Source organism: Balaenoptera musculus, chromosome 18 (assembly GCF_009873245.2).
Source record: "Balaenoptera musculus isolate JJ_BM4_2016_0621 chromosome 18, mBalMus1.pri.v3, whole genome shotgun sequence".
Taxonomy (NCBI): domain Eukaryota; kingdom Metazoa; phylum Chordata; class Mammalia; order Artiodactyla; family Balaenopteridae; genus Balaenoptera; species Balaenoptera musculus.
This window is the reverse complement of record NC_045802.1, coordinates 15850966-15869568: the sequence shown is the minus strand read 5'-3', so window position 1 is coordinate 15869568 and position 18603 is coordinate 15850966. Positions and strand designations below refer to the sequence as shown.

The 18603-nt window shown below is 41.4% G+C and overlaps 1 protein-coding gene across 4 annotated transcripts in view; it reads left to right on the top strand.

Moving 5' to 3' along the window:
- Nucleotides 1–484: 484 nt before the first annotated feature.
- LOC118883973 (phosphatidylinositol 3,4,5-trisphosphate 3-phosphatase TPTE2-like) overlaps nucleotides 485–18603 on the top strand; it is a 97835-nt gene continuing 79716 nt past the window's right edge. For 3 of the 4 annotated variants that reach the window (XM_036831167.1, XM_036831165.1, XM_036831169.1), the window contains exons 1-5: nucleotides 485–659; nucleotides 6679–6824; nucleotides 7859–8021; nucleotides 12388–12479; nucleotides 18280–18324. In XM_036831167.1, coding sequence (XP_036687062.1) covers nucleotides 12424–12479; nucleotides 18280–18324 — 101 coding nt within the window. In that variant the 5' untranslated portion in view covers nucleotides 485–659; nucleotides 6679–6824; nucleotides 7859–8021; nucleotides 12388–12423. The remainder of the gene's footprint in view (nucleotides 660–6678; nucleotides 6825–7858; nucleotides 8022–12387; nucleotides 12480–18279; nucleotides 18325–18603) is intronic. The other variant, XM_036831166.1, reaches the window with a different exon arrangement.

Here is an 18603-nt window from a genome sequence, read left to right as displayed (position 1 = left end):
CATTTATAGAAAATGATCCTTCCTTCTCCAGGTTCAAAAACGTTCAATTGTGTCTACTTTGTACTTTCTAGAGTTCAGCAACTTTTTTCTTGCCAAAATAACTTATTTCTAAATATCTGAATAGTGTCATGCCACTGGAAAATAATGTGGATGTATGGAAAACATTTACAGTTAGCCTGTGTTTCACGGCCTTTAAATCAAAGAGCCACTGATACTTATTAACACAGAATGTTATTTTAGATATGTTATAGAATAAAATTTTGGTAAGCTATGCAAACAATCCCAGCAATTTAATTTAATTAATATTTATCGAGTGGTTTTTAGTGATCAAAATGTGCTTCAAAGTAAATATCATTTCACTATGATACCCATCTTTGTAAAGCTTAAAAATAGATACTATAACAAAATAGTGTATTGTTTAAATATCTGTCTTTTTTTTTTTCCTAACATCTTTATTGGAGTATAATTACTTTACAATGTTGTGTTAGTTTCTGCTGTTGTCTGTCTTTTATCTATCTATCTAGACTGTAAAGGAAAGCAAGGGGGTCATGAACATAAAAACCTTCAGAAGAATGGTCACCTCAATGGAGAGACAAGGGGAATGGGTAAGAGGAGAACCCCCAGTAGCTTCCACAGGATTAGAAATGTTTTTGTTCTATGTGAGGTCATGGATTTTTATTTTATTGCTTGCTTCATAATTTAGATGCACATATTTTTGATCCAGTAACCCCACTTTTGAGAATTCTTCTTATAGAAACAAAGCACCAGTATACAAGTATATGCATTAAAAAAAGGGAGAAGAAAGAAAGAAAAAGTAATATAAAGAAATGAACACAGTTACTACGTAAGCTTCACGTATACTCTACTTTTGGACTCATCTAAGTGTGATGGATATTCGTTTTTCATAAAAGCAAAATTTGATGATAAATATGATAAGCATTATCATATGATATGCTTCACTAAAAACTATTTTTTAAAACTTAAAAAAACTTTCAGTGATATTTTAACAAACATATAGTTTGTTATAAATAGATACATATGCATAATTATAATAAGGTTATTATGCTAATAAAAGAACATTGAATATGACAAAGTGGAGAAAGTCTGGTAGCATAAAAAAGAAGTAAATGAATTACAATGCTTCGGGCTTCCCTGGTAGCGCAGTGGTTGAGAATCTGCCTGCCAATGCAGGGGACACGGGTTCGAGCCCTGGTCTGGGAGGATCCCACATGCCGCGGAGCGACTAGGCCCGTGAGCCACAATTACTGAGCCTGCGCGTCTGGAGCCTGTGCTCCGCAACAAGAGAGGCCGTGATAGTGAGAGGCCCGCGCACCGCGATGAAGAGTGGCCCCCGCTCTCTGCAACTGGAGAAAGCCTTCGCTCAGAAACGAAGACCCAACACAGCCATAAATAAATAAATGAATTACAATGCTTTCATATGGGGATTTAAGAGCATTTAAGAACATGTTTTCTAGTATTTTCTTCAGCCTAAAACTTTAGTATGTTTTGGTAGCTGTTCCCCCAACAATATTTTATCTTATTTATTTTATTTTTAATTTTTAAGGTTTTTATATATCTTTATTTTTACTGAGGTATAGTTGGTGTACAATATTATAGGAGTTTCAGGTGTACAACATAGTGATTCAATTTTTAAAGGTTATACTCCATTTATAATTATTATAAAATATGGGTTATATTCCCTGTGTTGTACAATATATCCTGGTAGCTTATTCATTTTATACATAGTAGTATGTACCTCTTATTGCCCCTCCCCACTTCTTTCTCCCCACTGATAACCACTAGTTTGTTCTCTATATCTGTGAGTCTATTTCTTTTGTGTTATATTCACCAGTTTGTTTTATGTTTTAGATTCCACATATAAGTGATACCATATAGTATTTGCCTTTCTCTGTCTAACTTATTTCACTAAACATAGCATTCTCCAAGTCCGTCCATGTTGCTGCAAATGGCAAAATTCCATTTTTTTTTCTTTTATGGCTGAGTAGTATTCCATTGTATATATGTGCCATATCTTCTCTCTCCATTCATCTGTTGATGGACACTTAGGATGCGTCCATATCTTGGCTATTATAAATAAAGCTCCTATGAACATTGGGATGCATGTATCTTTTTGAGTTAGTGGTTTGTTTGTTTTTTTGTCTTCTTTGGATATACACCCAGGAGTGGAATTTCTGGATCATATGGTAGTTCTATTTTTGAATGTGGCGTAAATTCAAATTTCAGCATGAGAGTACAGCTGATTACAAAACACTGGGGAAGATTATCAAAATTAAAATTATTAATGTTTTTAAATCCAATGCCAGCAGAGACAGACTGATTTGCTTGTTGGTTCACTCTGCCCCCCCCCCCTATAGATTTTTCCAAGTTTATCTTTTCAACCAAATACATAGCCAGTTTGAGTGCCTGGATTTATGTGTAGGTCTCATTGAGCTGCCCACTTTGTCAGGTTCAAATCCTGTTACTTGGTTAACCAACAAAACTCTATATTCCCAGGAATATGTCAGAGCTTTTCAAAGTCCTCTCTTGACATCTTATTTCACAGCTTTTTTCTTTTTTTTCAAAGCATTATGGTTAGCCTATTTTTTCCCCCAACTCCTATCTACCACTTCAGTCAGCCACAATGTTGACCAACAAAGCTCTAGATTTTTGGTTTTGGCAAACTTCCAGGGCATTCCTTGTTTCTGTGTTGGTTTATCACTTTAGTTTCAGTGCTAAAGTGTGTGAGTGTGTGTGTGTGTGATGATTTAGTACTTCCCTTACTTTCTTGTGAATTTAGCAATGTATTTAAAAGTACATTTGGAAGTAATATCAGTAAAACTGGCAGAGACCTCCAAAAACTCTTCCCTTCATAAAAGCAAAAGAACACTGGCAAAAATGGTCAGAATCAACTTTTTCAGAACTCTGGAAACTAACCAAAGTCTTACAGCAATCTGCAGAGCATTTATTCAAGAACATAGGCTGAATTTTGATGAGAACGGTGAGCTTTGGGGTCCTCTCACTTGCCCTATTCCTAGTCACACCCTCCTCAGCTCCATAGGAGCCTTGAAAACCAACATCCTGCAGTCCCGGTGTTGACCTAAAATAGACTGCCAGCTATTTCTCTGGCAAAAATGGGTTTATTTGGGGTCAGCAGAAATGTGCAATTCAGGGTCTGCAGCCATGACGAGCCATTTGCAAGTTCCCGCACAGCAAGGGAAAGAGAACTTTTTGTAGAGTAGAAATGGAAGCTGGGAGGGCTGTAGTGAAAAAAAAAAAAAAAAAAAAAAAAATCCATGCTTTTCACTGGTTGAGTCCTTGCCAGGAAAGGAAAGGAGGTCTTTCCTCTTCTTGTTGGGCATGAGCGCTCCCCCTTCTGGTCTCCTGACTATTTAATTGAGGTTTCTGTTTATTAATTCTTTACCTTTTCCCCTTTTTTTTTTTTAATTGATTAATTAATTAATTTATTTTTGGCTGTGTTGGGTCTTCGTTTCTGTGCGAAGGCTTTCTCTAGTTGTGGCAAGCGGGGGCCACTCTTCATCGCGGTGCGCGGGCCTCTCACTATCGCGGCCTCTCTTGTTGCGGAGCACGGGCTCCAGACGCGCAGGCTCAGTAGTTGTGGCTCACGGGCCTAGTTGCTCCGCGGCATGTGGGATCTTCCCAGACCAGGGCTCGAACCCGTGTCCCCTGCATTAGCAGGCAGATTCTCAACCACTGCGCCACCAGGGAAGCCCTACCTTTTCCCCTTTTGATCAAGCTCTTTCTCTGAAAGCATCACTGATCAAGAGTCAGGTTTTCCAGTTTCAGTGGCTTTTTATCCCTCAGTGCCAGGAAGGACCTTTCCTGGGGGTAGTGTCTCCTGTGGGAAAGAAAGTGTACAGATTGGAAACCTACTGAGGTTATGCTGGAGTAACGAGGGATGGGAGAGAGCACTCTCAAGCACTTTTTTCTTTATTTTTCTTATTGATAGATTTTTTTATTGTATCATGTTTTTTGCATCTTTATTGGAGTTTAATTGCTTTACAATGTTGTGTTAGTTTCTGCTGTATAACAAAGTGAATCAGCTATATGTATACCTATATCCCCATATCCCCTCCCTCTTGCGTCTCCCTCCCATCCTCCCTCAGGCACTTGTAATCTAAAGTTTATATGTTATCAAGATCATAGACACTGGAGAGCCTCTGAAACATTACATCATCATCAAAGGTTTGGTGACAAACTTCCAACAGCCCTAGTTTGGATATCTTTACTTCCAGGTCACCAGATGATGTGCAGGTCCAGTTGGGGTTTGGTGCTTTCTTTAGGTGTGTCATGTGAAGCTAAGAGACTATTCCCTAGAGTCTGGTGGCACAAGGATTGGTTACTAGTACCTGATAGGAGCCTTTTCAGAGGGGTTAAATGGAGTCTTTCTGGAAGTATCTTTTCCAGTTGAAGAAATCTCCAGTTTATAAGTTGTGATGCTCGAGGTCTTCATCTCCCAAGAGTGCACTGTGAAAAGATGGCTCTACCAAAACATGGTTATTTTCAATAGAAGCAATTAGGCCTTCGTAATATTGGTGTATCTCTCCTTTTGTCAGTTGTGGGTCAAAAGAGGCAAGAGCCAGTGCACTGGGCATCCTGTGACTATTTCAAAGGGTGAGAGTTTATGAGTGAATCTAAGATTGACAAGGATCAACAGCAATGCTTGTGGCCAAGATGTTTGGAGGGCCTCTCCAAGACTCAAGTTCTGCCAATTGAGTCTTAATAATGTCATTAGTGCTTTTGACTAAACCAGAGGATTGAGGGCGGCCAGTGCAGAGAAAGTGTTGTAAACCTGGCCAAATAGCACAGACTCGTTGAAGTATCTGACAAGTAAAATGGGTTCCTCGGTCACTGTGAAGTTTGAGGAGTTCCCCAGATAGGAATAATCTTTTCCAGAAGGACTTTAGCCACAGAAGAGGCAGTAGCATGTCTGCAAGGGAAGGCTTCAGTCCAGTGTGAAAACATGCAGACCGTGACTAAAACATATTTATATGCATGAGACAGAGGAAGTTGTATGGAATCCGTTTGCCAGATCCCAAAGCGTCCGTTAGGCAGTGTAACATGCCCGGGGGCAGTACAAACAGGCTTCTGTGAGTTATATTTAGGACAAGTGGGACAAGTGATGTAGGCATTTTTGTGGTCTTGTTAATGTTTCCCGGCCAATATTGATCCATGAAGGCTATCATTTTGTCAGTAGACCAATGGTTTAAAGCATGAACTGTGGAGAGGAGTGGCAATTTTAGAGCCTCTCGCAGGACTGGGTTGTTATTTGGTCCAAACCAGCACTTTCTCTTTTTATCAAACCAACAGTTGTTGAATTTCCAGTCTTGTGTTTCCTTTTCTGAGGCCAATTTTTGGGCTTCTCTAGCCAGTTTTTCTAAGTTATCATTTGTGGAAATATCCCTTTTGATCATGACAGAGGTTTGACTGCTGTTGGTTCCTTTAAGGACAGCATGCCTTGCAGATATGTCAGTCAGATGATTTCCTTTAGCTTCCAGAAAGTCAAGTTTAGAATGCCCTGGAATCTTAATGATAGCCAAAGCAAGCAAGTAAAATTATTGCACCCAATAATTCCTAAACATAGGGGGCTTTTATTTGCACTGGAATTAAGGAAGTCACATTGCTTACACAACATTCCAAAATCATGAGCTGGTCTGAAAGCATATTTACTATCAGTATAAATATTGGCAGTTTTGCTCTTGGCTAAACTGCAGGCCTGTGTAAGAGCAAATAGTTCAGCCTGTTGGGTCAAAGTAGCCATAGGTAAGTATGCTGCCTCAACAATATCAAAAGGAGTTGCAATAGCATACTCAGCACAGTATTTGCCATTAGTCGCCGTTTAAATAAGAACCATCAGTGAGCCATGAGAAGTCAGTGTTACCCAAAGGAATTGCCTGCAGATCATCACGAGGAGTCAGGAGGTGATCCATCAGCGTTAAGCAGTCAGGAGGGACTTTGTCGGGGACAGAGAGGAGAACAGCAGCAGGGTTAAGGTTATTGCAATGTAAAGGTGTCATGTGAGGAGAGTTAATGAAAGGACTTCATAGGAAGTGAGCGACTGACTGAGAAATGTTGAGTATGATGAGAATTCAGGAGGGCTTTTACCGCATGAGGTGCAAAAGTGGTTAAAGGGGATCCCACAATGATATTCTCAGTGGTCTTAACCAAAAGGGCAGTGGCTGTAAGGCAAGAGGGGGTATCCCAGTGTCACAGGGTCCAGTTGCTGGCTATAATAGCCTATGGGTCAATGGTGGGCCCTGGGTTTTTGAGTGAGTACCCCAAGGGCATTACATTACTTTTCTTATACGAAAAAGGGAATCTGATAATTGGGATGCCCAAGGGCAGATGGGTTCATCAAACTCTCCTATAAGGCCTTAAAGGCTATGTTATATGGTTTTTCCCATAAAATTGGGTCAGGGTTGTTATTATTTAGTAAAACATACTAAAGAGGCTGGGCTATAAGAGGGAAATTCGGAATCTAATTTTAGCAATAACCAACTAGCTTTGGTGCTTTTAGTTTGGGGTTTTAGGAAACTTAGGACATCATGAAATCTATCTGGATCTGGGTGTAGCCCTTGTTCTGATAGCAGATGCCCTAAATATCTAAACTGGGTTTGGGCAAACTGTAATTATTCCTTGCTGACCTTATGTCCTTTTAAGGCTAAAAGCTTTAGCAGGTGGCTGCTGTCTTCCTGTGAAGGGGCTTGAGAAGGAGAGCAGAGAAGCAGATCATCCACATATTGCAACAAAGTGGAACCTCTAGGGAATTTTTTATCATCAAGATCAGCCTTCAGGATTTGTAAGAAGTAAGTAGAACTCTCAGTAAACTCTGAAATATTACTGTGCAGGTGAATTTTTTTTCTTCCCAAGTGAGGGGAAAAAGGTATTGGCTAGTTTCATCAATACTGGAATACTAAAGAATGCATTGCATAAATCAATTTCAGTAAAGAATGTGCTTCCTATAGGAATGGATGTTAGCAATATATGAGGGTTAAGAACAACAGGATGTTTAGGCATAACAATGTTGTTTCTTGTTCAGAAGTCCTAGACAAACCCCCACCCTCACCCTTAGGTTTTCTCACAGGGGCAATAGGAGTATTACAGGGATTAGTAAAAGGGATAATGAGACCTTGAGCCTGTAATCTTCTATTATGGGCTTTATGCCTTGAAGGGCTTCTTTACTTATAGGCTCTTGATTAATTCTTCGAAGAGGTTTTGAGGGATCTACCTGAATCTTGATGGGAGATGCACTGTGAATTTTGCCAGTATCAGTGGAGGTTTTGCCTGTAAGGAGGGTGGTAGCTGATTCAATACGGACAAATGATTAGTGTTTCCAGGATCAGCTCTAGACAGAGCAAATAAAAGATGTCACAGGGTCATTTAATTCATCTGATTGGCTGCTTTGATGACTACTGTTAAATTCTAGAATTATTCCCCCCAGAATTCCCTGGTGGTCCTGTGGTTAAGACTCGGGCTTTCCCTGCTGTGGACCTGGGTTTGATCCCTGGTCGGGGAACTCAGATCCCATCAGCCGCAGTGTGGCCAAAAAAGAAAAAAAAAAAAAAAAAAGAATTATTCCCCCCTTTTGAGAGAAGGAAATTCTGGTATGATACTTCTTTAAGGAGTCACAGCCTTACAAATGCATAGGGGTGAAGGAACTAAGGAGAAAAAGGTGTGTGTCTCTCAAAGGGCCTAAACAAAAGGAGATAGGCTCAGAGACAGAAGCATCTTGAGGTTCAATAGAGGTCTCTACTGTTTGAACTGTTCTAGTACTCCAAGGCAGGGACTGCTTTATAGTAGTGGGGTTGATAACCAAGAGTGTGAATCTGATGTCAGTTAGGACTGGAAGAGATTCAGCCCCAATCTGGAGAAATGTTTCTCCAAGCCAGTTAGAGAGAGGATTGGGAAAAGCCCCTGTAGTTCCTCAGAGCCCCCTCATTGAGAATTGAGACTCTGTTCAAAGGCTGGTTAGAGGGCTGCTGGTGCCCGAAGAGCTTAAATTTGTAAGTCTCTTTTCCAATGTCTCTGCAATAATAGCAGAAACTAGGAGGGTTTTGCTTTTCAATTGCTGGAGTTGCAGATTAAGCATTTCGGTGGTCTTCCTTTTAGGTGACTCATCTAGCATTCAAGAGAGCTGGTTTGCCAGGTTAACTAAATGTGGAGTGGACATAGTTTCCCATTTCATCCTGGTCCTTTTTACTAGAAGGGAAAGGTCCTGGTTTAGCCTGTAAATAAATATAGAGTTAAAAGCTACGTGAGTGGAATCAACATCTGAAGGAAGATCAGAATTTTCATTTAAAATAATCTGAAATTGACCGTAATAGTCATGAACAGGCTTATCAGATTTTTGTGTGCAAGGCTGAATTGTGTTCCAATCAACAGGCTTTGGAAAAGCCCTAGAAATTGCCCTATGAAGCCACCTACCGATTGTTGAGCCTGATCAAATAAATTATCAGGCTGGTTTTGAAACTGAAGGTAATCATCAGTTAGATCCATTACACCCGCAATGATCAAGCTCCCTTTAATTGATTTTACAAAAACGTGCAGGTCCTCGAGTAGCCTAAACAATAAGAGGATTGCCTGGGTTGTTTTTCAGGAGCTTGGAGTCAGCTGTGTCCAGTTTGAGCTCCAGCTGGTTAAGACTGGTTAAGACTGGTTAAGACCACCGACCCTCCAACTGAGCATGCTCGGTGTCCTTTTGACATCAGAAGGCAGGAAAACTCCATCCTCAGAGCATGCTAATAACACTATTTTCTGAGCATGCGTACTGGGAAGAAGCTGGTAGCTTAGGTGTATCTACGCAGAAAGAAGATCACCTCACCTTTTTCTTATCTCCAATTAGCTTTGCCCATGCTCCCCACGCCTTAGTTTTATCCCATAAATACCCCTAGCTCCCGGGCTTTTGAGGGGGTGGATTTCGGACCTGTTCTCCTGTCTGTTTGCTTGGCTGCCTTGCGAATAAACCCCTTTGCTGCTGCAAACTTCGGCGTCTCAGCATTTGGCGTGCTGCGTGTTGGGCAAACAAACCTGGTTCGGTAACGCTTTTCCAGTTGTATTTCTAGGTACCTTTCAGGATTTTCCCAGTTAGCAGTCTTTATTCAGTGTTGGGACTGGCCTTTGCCGACCAGCATATAGACTAGCTGATACAAGTCAGAGTAAAGCAGGCTGATAAGTTGAGTAACAGTATTAAATTCCTCAGCAAATCTGTGAGGCTCTTCGGTTACTTTGGGAAAAATCTATGACTATGGCTCAAAGTTCAGAGAATAGCTTTAGCTCAGAGACTAGAAGAAATGAAGGGTTTAGTCTCTGGATCCTCAGTAGGCTTAATTTTAAAGGGACAGGTTCTGAAATGTTCAGAGGAAAAGGGGAGGGGGGAGAGTTTAAGAGAAAAAGGGAAGTTAGCCAGGAGAGTTAGTGTGGGGGAAGTGAGGGTATAGAGGAGGGGTAGATGGCAGAGAAGGGAAAAGAGGGCAGCGGAGGCCTGAGCACAAGGAGACAATGGAGAGAGACGAGACGGCGCCAGAAGCCGTTTTCTCTTTCTTGCATGGTAACCCCTGGGACACTTACTGGTTCCGGGCACCTGAGCGACTCTCTAATTACTAGCTGACCCTTACGCTGACCAAGCTGACTTCAGTAGTCATGCTGTACAAAGAATAGAGTTCAGAAAGGTCACTTAACAAACAAAAAACAACAGTAGACCCTGGAGAAAGGGAAAAATCTGATGTCTAGTTGTTACATTATTTTCAAAGTCCAGTTTTCAACAAAAATTTAAAACATATAAAGAAACAAGGGCTGTGATCTTCTGAAGAGTTTCTTAGTCTTTTTTCCGTCCTCTTATCTGAGACAGGAAGGCTGGAGGGGGCTGGGGTTATCTTACTGCCCTTCCCCAAGGTCAGAAAAGGCTCTGGTAAACTAGGTTTCTTTAGGGCAGGTCTTTCTCACAGAAAGTAGGATGCTCTGGGCATATTTCAGAATGGTCTGGCCTTGAGGTCATCAACCTGACACTGAAGTCAGTGACCATGTTTTATTCATTTTTGTAACTTGGAAAGTGCTTTACGGACATAATACTAAGTAAATATGGCTTTAATCTCTTTTTTCCATGTCTTCACCTGACCATTTATTCAGCTTCATAACATGTACCAACACAGACGTCAAACTGATATTTTATTCCTCTTTTGGGGGTAATTTTTATATTGTAATTTCCATATAAAAATTCTAGTGTTTCACTTATGTTCTAAAAACTTTTGGGGGAATTCCCCGATGGTCCAGTGGTTAGGACTCAGCGCTTCAGTGCCGTGGCCGGGGTTCAATCCCTGGTCGGGGAACTAAGATCCCACAAACCGCGGTGCGGCCAAAAAAAAAAAAGTTGAAATTTAAAAACGTTTTTTTCCCTATTTGTTTTCATTTGTTTGGTATTTACACCTTTCAGATTTACTCAGGAAAATGGGTGTATTTTTAATTTACAACTAATACTTGATTGTTTCTTCTCAATCCTATGACTTGATACCTTGAGTAAAATGATTTTGTTTCCTCCTCATTCCTGTATCAACCTTGCTTATTTTACTTAAAGTTAATATTAGCCAGAAAATATTCAGCCCTCTGGGTCATTCTCTCCAGCCTATAGGGGAAGCCAAAAGCTCAGTGTAACCTTTTTTAGAATCAAAATATGTAACAAGCATCCCCTCCATTAGATGCAAAAGAAAAAGTAACAGGGGAGACCGTCTGCCCTGGGATGATTATCCTGGGCTCTTTGATCTTCGTACCCCACCCCTGTCCTTCAGGAGAACAGCATCTGTTTTTAAGTCCCTGCAGCCTGGAACCAAGTTCATTGTACTCCCCACTCTGGCACATCTCAGGACCACCTGGAATCTGTTGTTTAGTGTTGCTATGGACACGGAGTTCTTATTCTAGTACTGGCTTGTTAGCAGCACCAGGTAAAGACCTAGGGTGGAGGCCTCTGGCCAAGGACGTCCCATCCCATCCTCTGCCCTTTATGTCAGCTCATGTTGCACTTTCACCCTCACAGAGTGAGAAGAGTATAACGTTTTAGAGGGACAGCCGGAGGGTGTGGGGAGGAGGAAGGATGGGGAGAAGGGACAGGAAGGGGGTCTTCGGACCCCGTAGACAGGAAGGTTGCCTTGTGCTTAGCTGTGGGGAGCCCTAATTAACGCTCCTCTCCCCTCCCGCTGATTCTGCAGAGCCCCGTCACCATGAGGGCATGGGGACATGGGACATGGGGGGGGAGGGGGCATTAGGCCGAGGTAGGACCAACTAGCGGTAACTTTGTGGCTGGCTAGGAACTGGGCCGAGATTTCACTTAACGGACTTGATTTGGGGAAATTAAAAATAAGAAAGAATGGAAAAGGAAGAAGGAAAAAGGCGTTATCCTGAAAGGCAGCGGGAGAGAAAATGGCTGCCAGGATCTTGAGGACAGTTTGCTCCCGCTTAGGAAAGGTTGTACCCGAGTCACAAAGTGCTCCCCGCTGCCCCGCAGCCCCTTCCGAGAGGCAGCGCCTCTGCCTTTGCTAAAGCAGCCTTGCCTGCAGGTAAGTGGGCCCAGGGCTTGCAGGGAGGGGGCCCAAGAAGCCGGCTGTGCCGTGGCCGCCCTGGGTCTCGGGTCCACCTCGCCTCTGGAACACAGGTGGTACCTCCGAGCTTTGGGCTTCCTACTCCCACTGTGCATGAGCTGGTATGCCTCAAACGTATGGAATTCACAGGTGGCTGGGCCCCAAGCCCTAAACTCAGAATCATCATTTATGCCCAAATTGATCTGTTTTTGAAAAAAAAAAAAATTGTTTTCTATTTTTTTTCAAATTTCTCTCCTTGCCCGGAATTTAGGGACTGGTGGCACATTTCTGCCTGCCTCATGTGGATGTAGTATTACCGCTTGTTAACTTGGCAGTCTACTTGGCAATGTGTTTCTCTCCAGTGACTTCCAGTTTTCGTCCACGAAATCTGCTCTATGAAATGCTGAGGGTCACATCTCTTAGCTTTCCCAATTCTTTGATTTATTCTGCAGAGAATACTTCAGGATGGAAATATCATGTCACTATGATGATGTAAAATTGGTTTGAAACGGGTTTTGTTTCACTACCTGGGTCCTGTCCAGCAAGTGGGCAATCTTTAAAGAGTCCTGTGCTTGAGCTAAACTTAAATTTTATTGAACACACAAAAAATGTTTTTCTCTATTTCTTGAGCTAACATGCATGTTTCACAGGCTTGATAAAATTGCACAGTATTGCAGATTTTATGTTTGTGGATTCAAGACTTTGGAAATGCGTCCATACGTGTGACTTTCTAATTGGGGGGATATCATGTGTGTTTTAAACATATCGAATATATAATGGATACAGCTTTTCCTTTTCTTAGATTAATTGTAGATTAAATTCGACCACGAAGCAAACCATGCAGAGATTAAAGAAGAATTCTTTATATGCCTGGTTAATGCATCAAAAAAATAAGTAAGTGATAAGATTCAAATTTACTGAATTTTAAGCATAATTCTCAGCCTTGGTTAATAGAATGGGGAATACATGTGTACCTTCTTTCATAATAAATGTAAGCTGTATGCAAATGAAATGAGCAAACTCAAAATTTAAAGACCTTGTTTTATGCCTGTAACTTCCTTAAATACCACAGGTTAGGCAGTATGTCAGTAATAGTATGCATGTGCCAGTCATGGTCTCTTTAAACTTGTCCTTTAGCTGTGGCTGGTTGCCCTAATGGAGGATGTGCTGTCCATGGGTGGTGACCATTTTCCAGGGACGGCCACTACAAGGGCTTCAGTTGTCACATCTCCGTCAACACCTGAAATGTTGCTAATTACCACAGTGAAGGTCACAAATGCATTTTTATTAGTGAGATTAGTGGTTTACAAATCGGCATGATGGATATTAGAAATACACAAATATTCAAGATCTGTGAACTGGTGAAAATAAATAATAGTAACTATCTCAAGGAATGTAGTGAGGACCAATTGAAGTAGTATCTGTGAAGCATCAGCACAATGCCTGGCCTTTAGTAAAGACCATTTAAATATTTATAAGGTGAAAGATCACTTTGTGATATTTCTTTAATTTTAGAAAATTTATCCTTATTTTTTTTCAGCTTTTTCTTTTCCATTTTTTTCTCATTTATTCTCAGATGTCTATAATCCAGATGTTAGATATGATTTTATGCTCCATATCAATTGGCTTTTCTTTTGTATGTTCTCCCTCTATATTCTTTTTTTTAATAAATTTAGTTTTGGCTGTGTTGGGTCTTCGTTGCTGCACGCGGGCTTTCTCTAGTTGTGGCGACCAGGGGCTACTCTTTGTTGCGGTGTGTGGGCTTCTCATTGTGGTGGCGTCTCTTGTTGCGGAGCACGGGCTCTAGGCGCGTGGGCTTCAGTAGTTGTGGCACGCGGGCTCAGTAGTTGTGGCTCATGGGCTCTAGAGTGCAGGCTCAGTAGTTGTGGCACACAGGTTTAGTTGCTCTGCAACATGTGGCATCTTCCTGGACCAGGGCTCGACCCGTGTCCCCTGCATTGGCAGGCGGATTCTTAACCACTGCACCACCAGGGAAGCTCTCTCTATTCTTCTCTACTATTTTCTGGGAGAGTTTCTCAATCTCATCTTCCAACTCTAATTTGCTTTTCACATGTACCCAAACTACTATATATCCCATGAATGGATTCTTTATTTCAACAATTATACATTTACACTTAAGATTTCCTCTTGGGTTTACTCCTTATGGTTTCTTATTCTCATTTCATGTTGCTAACATCTTCTCATGTATCATTAAGTGTGCGTCTCATGTGTATTTAAAAATCTTACTACAGTAATCAAGACAGTATGGTACTGACACAAAAACAGAAATATAGATCAATGGAACAGGATAGAAAGCCCAGAGATAAACCCATACACCTATGGTCAACTAATCTATGACAGAGGAGGCTAGAATATACAAGGGAGCAAAGACAGCCTCTTCAATAAGTGGTGCTGGGAAAACTGGACAGCTACATGTAAAAGAATGAAATTAGAACACTCCCTAACACCATACACAAAAAAACCCTCAAAATGGATTAGAGACCTAAATGTAAGGCCAGGCACTATAAAACTCTTAGAGGAAAACATAGGAAGAACACACTTTGACATAAACCACAGCAAGATCCTTTTTGACTCACCTCCTAAAGTAATGAGCATAAAAACCAAAATAAACAAATGGGACCTAATGAAACTTCAAAGCTTTTGCACAGCAAAGAAAACCATAAACAGAACAAAAAGACAACCCTCAGAATGGGAGAAAATACTTGCAAATGAAGCAAACAACAAAGGATTAATCTCCAAAATATACAAGCGACTCATGAAGCTCAATATCAAAAACAAACAAACAACCCAATCCAAAAATGGGCAGAAGACCTAAACAGACATTTCTCTAAAGAAGACATACAGATGTTTTGTTCATCTCTGTTTGTTTGTTCTTTATTCTTCTAGGTGTTTGTTCTTTAATTCTTCTAGGTCTTTGTTAAACATTTCTTGCATCTTCTCAATCTTTGCCTCCATTCTTTTTCCGAGGTCCTGGATCATCTTCACTATCATTATTCTGAATTCTTTTTCTGGGAGGTTGCCTATCTCCACTTCATTTACTTGTTTTGCTGGGTTTTATCTTGTTCCTTCATCTGGTACACAGTCCTCTGCCTTTTCATTTTGTCTATCTTTCTGTGAACGTGGTTTTCATTCCCCAGGCTGCAGGACTGTAGTTCTTCTTGCTTCTGCTGTCTGCCTTCTAGTGGATGAGGCTATCTAAGAGACTTGTGCAAGCTTCCTAATGGGAGGGACTGGTGGTGGGTAGAGCTGGGTGTTGCTCTGGTGGGTAGAGCTCAGTAAAACTTTACTCTGCTTGTCTGCTGATAGGTGGGGCTGAGTTCCCTCCCTGTTGGTTGTTTGGCCTGAGGCGATCCAGCACTGGAGGCTACAGGCTCTTTGGTGGGGCTAATGGTGGGCTCCAGGAGGGCTCATGCTAAGGAGTGCTTCCCAGAACTTCTGCTGCCAGTGTCCTTGTCCCCGCGGTGAGCCACAGCCACCCCCCGCCTCTGCAGGAGACCCTCCAACACTAGCAGGTAGGTCTGGTTCAGTCTCTATGGGGTCACTGTTCCTTCCCCTGGGTCCCGACGTGCACACTACTTTGTGTGTGGCTTCCAAGAGTGGAGTCTCTGTTTCCCTCAGTCCTGTCGAAGTCCTGCAATCAAATCCCACTAGCCTTCAAAGTCTGATTCTCTAGGAATTCCTCTTCCCATTGCCGGACCCCCAGGTTTGGAAGCCTGAGGTGGGGCTCAGAACCTTCACTCCAGTGGGTGGACTTCTGTGGTGTAAGTGTTCTCCAGTTTGTGAGTCACCCACCCAGCAGTTATGGGATTTCATTTTATTGTGATTGCACCCTTCCTACCATCTCATTGTGGCTTCTCCTTTGTCTTTGGATGTGGGGTATCTTTTTTGGTGAGTTCCAGTGTCTTCCTGTGGATGATTGTTCAGCACTTAGTTGTGATTCTGGTGTTCTCGCAAGAGGGAGTCATTTTGTTTACTTTTGATTCAGTGATTAGTTAGGAATCGACATTTCTCTAAAGAAGACATAGATGGCCAAGAGGCACATGAAAAGCAACTCAACATCACTAATTATTAGAGGAATGCAAATCAAAACCACAGTGAGGTATCACACCGGTCAGAATGGCCATCATCAAAAAATCTACAAACACTAAATGCTGGAGACGGTGTGGAGAAAAGGGAACACTCTTGCACTGTTGGTGGGAATGTAAATTGATACAGCCACTATGGAGAACAGTATGGAGATTCCTTAAAAAACTAAAAATAGAACTACCATATGACCCAGCAATTCTACTACTGGGCATATACCCAGAGAAAACCATAATTCAAAAAGACACATGCACCCCAATGTTCATTGCAGCACTATTTATAATAGCCAGGATATGGAAGCAACCTAAATGTCCATCAGCAGAGTAATGGATAAAGAAGATGTGGAACATATATGCAGTGGAATATTACTCAGCCATGAAAAGGAATGAAATTGGGCCATTTGTAGAGACATAGATGGACCTAGAAACTGTCATACAGATTGAAGTAAGTCAGAAGGAGAAAAACAAATGTTGTATATTAACACATACATGTGAAATCTGAAAAAATTGGTGTAGACAATCTTATTACAAAGCAGAAATAGAGACACAGATGTAGAGAAAAATGTATGGATACCAAGGGGGAAAGCGGGGATGGGATGAATTGGGAGATTGGATTGACATATATACACTATTGATACTATGTATAAAGAAGATAACTAACAAGAACCTACTGTATAGCCCTGGGAACTCTACTCAGTGTTCTGTGGTGACCTAAATGAGAAGGAAATCCAAAAAAGAGGGGCTATATGTATACATATAGCTGATTCACTTTGCTGTACAGTAGAAACTAACACAATATTGTAAAGCAACTATACTCCAATAAAAACTTTTTTTTAATTAGAAAAAAAATCTTAGTCATTGTGTTGCAGTGGTTCTGCTTCAGACGGTATATGATGTTCAGTTTGTTGTATTTTTCAGGAGTCGTACTCCTCAGGTATCTACTTTGACTTGTGAGTTCACATTCCTTGTGCCCATTGGCCCCTCTGTCTGGTAACTTGTATTAGGAAAGAGCTGAAGGTTGGGGACCATCTCAGCATAATTATTATTATTATTTTTTTTTTCAGCATAATTATTAATAGCGCATTCTTGTCACTTTCAAAAGTATCCTGGCTTGGATGACGTATTATAATGTCACTCTTGTTGAAAGCTAAGATCCAGGGTGTGTTTTCCTCAATAAGTTTAACATGAGTGGCTTCCAAGAGTGGAGTCTGAGCCTGGGCACAGAGAGTCTCAGGAACCATGAAACACTGTGACCAGGCAAATCCTCTGATCAGGGTATGTCACCTTTCAGCTCCTGGGCAAGGCAGCACTGGGGGAGGCAGTCACCCTAGGTTGTCACCTGGGGCTTTGGAGATGGGGCGTGGATGAGTGAAGGCCCAAGGATTGCTCTTCAGCCCTTTCCTGTTTTCATCAGCTAACCTAATCCTACCCTAATTTTATCCTAAGTACATCTGGGTAGTTTCTACTGGGTTCTACTGAGTGGGCACTTATTGTCTCCAAGCAACTCAAGGGAAAGGCAAGAACCGAACTTAAAATTTCCCCTCCCACTGAGTCCCTCCAGGCTGCCCTTGGCAGCCCTTTTCCTCAGTCTGTCCACCAGTTAAGGATGGACTCGTTAGAGTCTTACAGTTTTGTGTTATTTCTTGGAATCCATACTTCCATTCGTCTTTTATAGTTTTGGGAGGAAGGCTATTTCTCATCTTGGGTAGGAACCCAAGATTTCCCAGGGAATTACTCTGAGAATCTTGAAGTGTTTTTGAAATTTAAAATATGTATCAGTTTATATTGTTTTCCTGTACTGATTTTTTGAGGCATAACATTTGATGAAGAAGGCAGGCTGCCTAAAAACCAATAATACTTGTGAAATGGTGAATATTCAGCATGATCTTATGAAGTTGACGGATGCAAAGTGCATTTTTATGTGTCTTATTTTACAGATGAGGAAATTGAGTTGTAGAGAGATTAAATTATCCAAGCCAGTGATTTGGTGGTGGGAAGTCTTGGTTTTAGATAATATAACCAAATATCTTTTTGAAATAAATTCAGAGAAAAATAAAAAGGAATCATTCTAAACATGCTCTACTTCTAGTTCAGAAAAAAAATTTAAAATATTATATAGGCCATCCTTGATCTACCTACCTGTTTCTTCTCTATGGAATGATGACCAGTCACTAGTCCTTGGCGTTGGAATATTCGTTGTTCTGGCATTTTCTTTTTTTTTTTTTTTCCTGTAACCCTTCATTAGTTATTCCCTGGATCCACCTCCTCGTCCCTATACTCTCTGCTCTTTCATGTTTCCCAAATTGATTCCAGAGTGTGTGCATGGTTGGCAAAATACAGAAGGAGAAAGGAGGTTTAATAATGAATGCTACACCTCCTTTGCTTCTTTCCCTCGCTTTCCAGTGGATTCACAAACACATGCACAGCCCAGAGGCCGTCTCAGAGAGCCCAGTGCTGTACTCTGAAACTGTTTAGTTTTTTCCATATTCATGATTTTACTTTTCATGTCTTGAAATTCTATCGGGAAAAAGAAACTAATTGCCTTCCAAACTGTCTGACGTATTTTTTGTATGATTTTTACTCTTTGGCAGAGTTATGGATGCCTCTTCAGGCTCCTCTGACAACGTTGACAAGGGGTGAGTTGACTGATGTGGGTGATGAAAGGTATTGGGAGTGCTGACCGCAAAGGGAGGTCTCTTTCCATAAGAGGCTGGAAGCTTCTATAGGTAACTTTCTTTTGGGGTCTAGATGGAAAAAAGAAGAGGTCATAAGTGGGAGAATCCTTACTCATAGTCTCTTTGTGACCTTTAGTAACTAGTAGCCAAAACTCTTAGGAAACTCTCAGAATGTCTGTGTGTGTGTCTCTGCTAGCATGGGCCAGGAAAGGAGGAAGGATGGGGCAGAAAAGAGCAGCC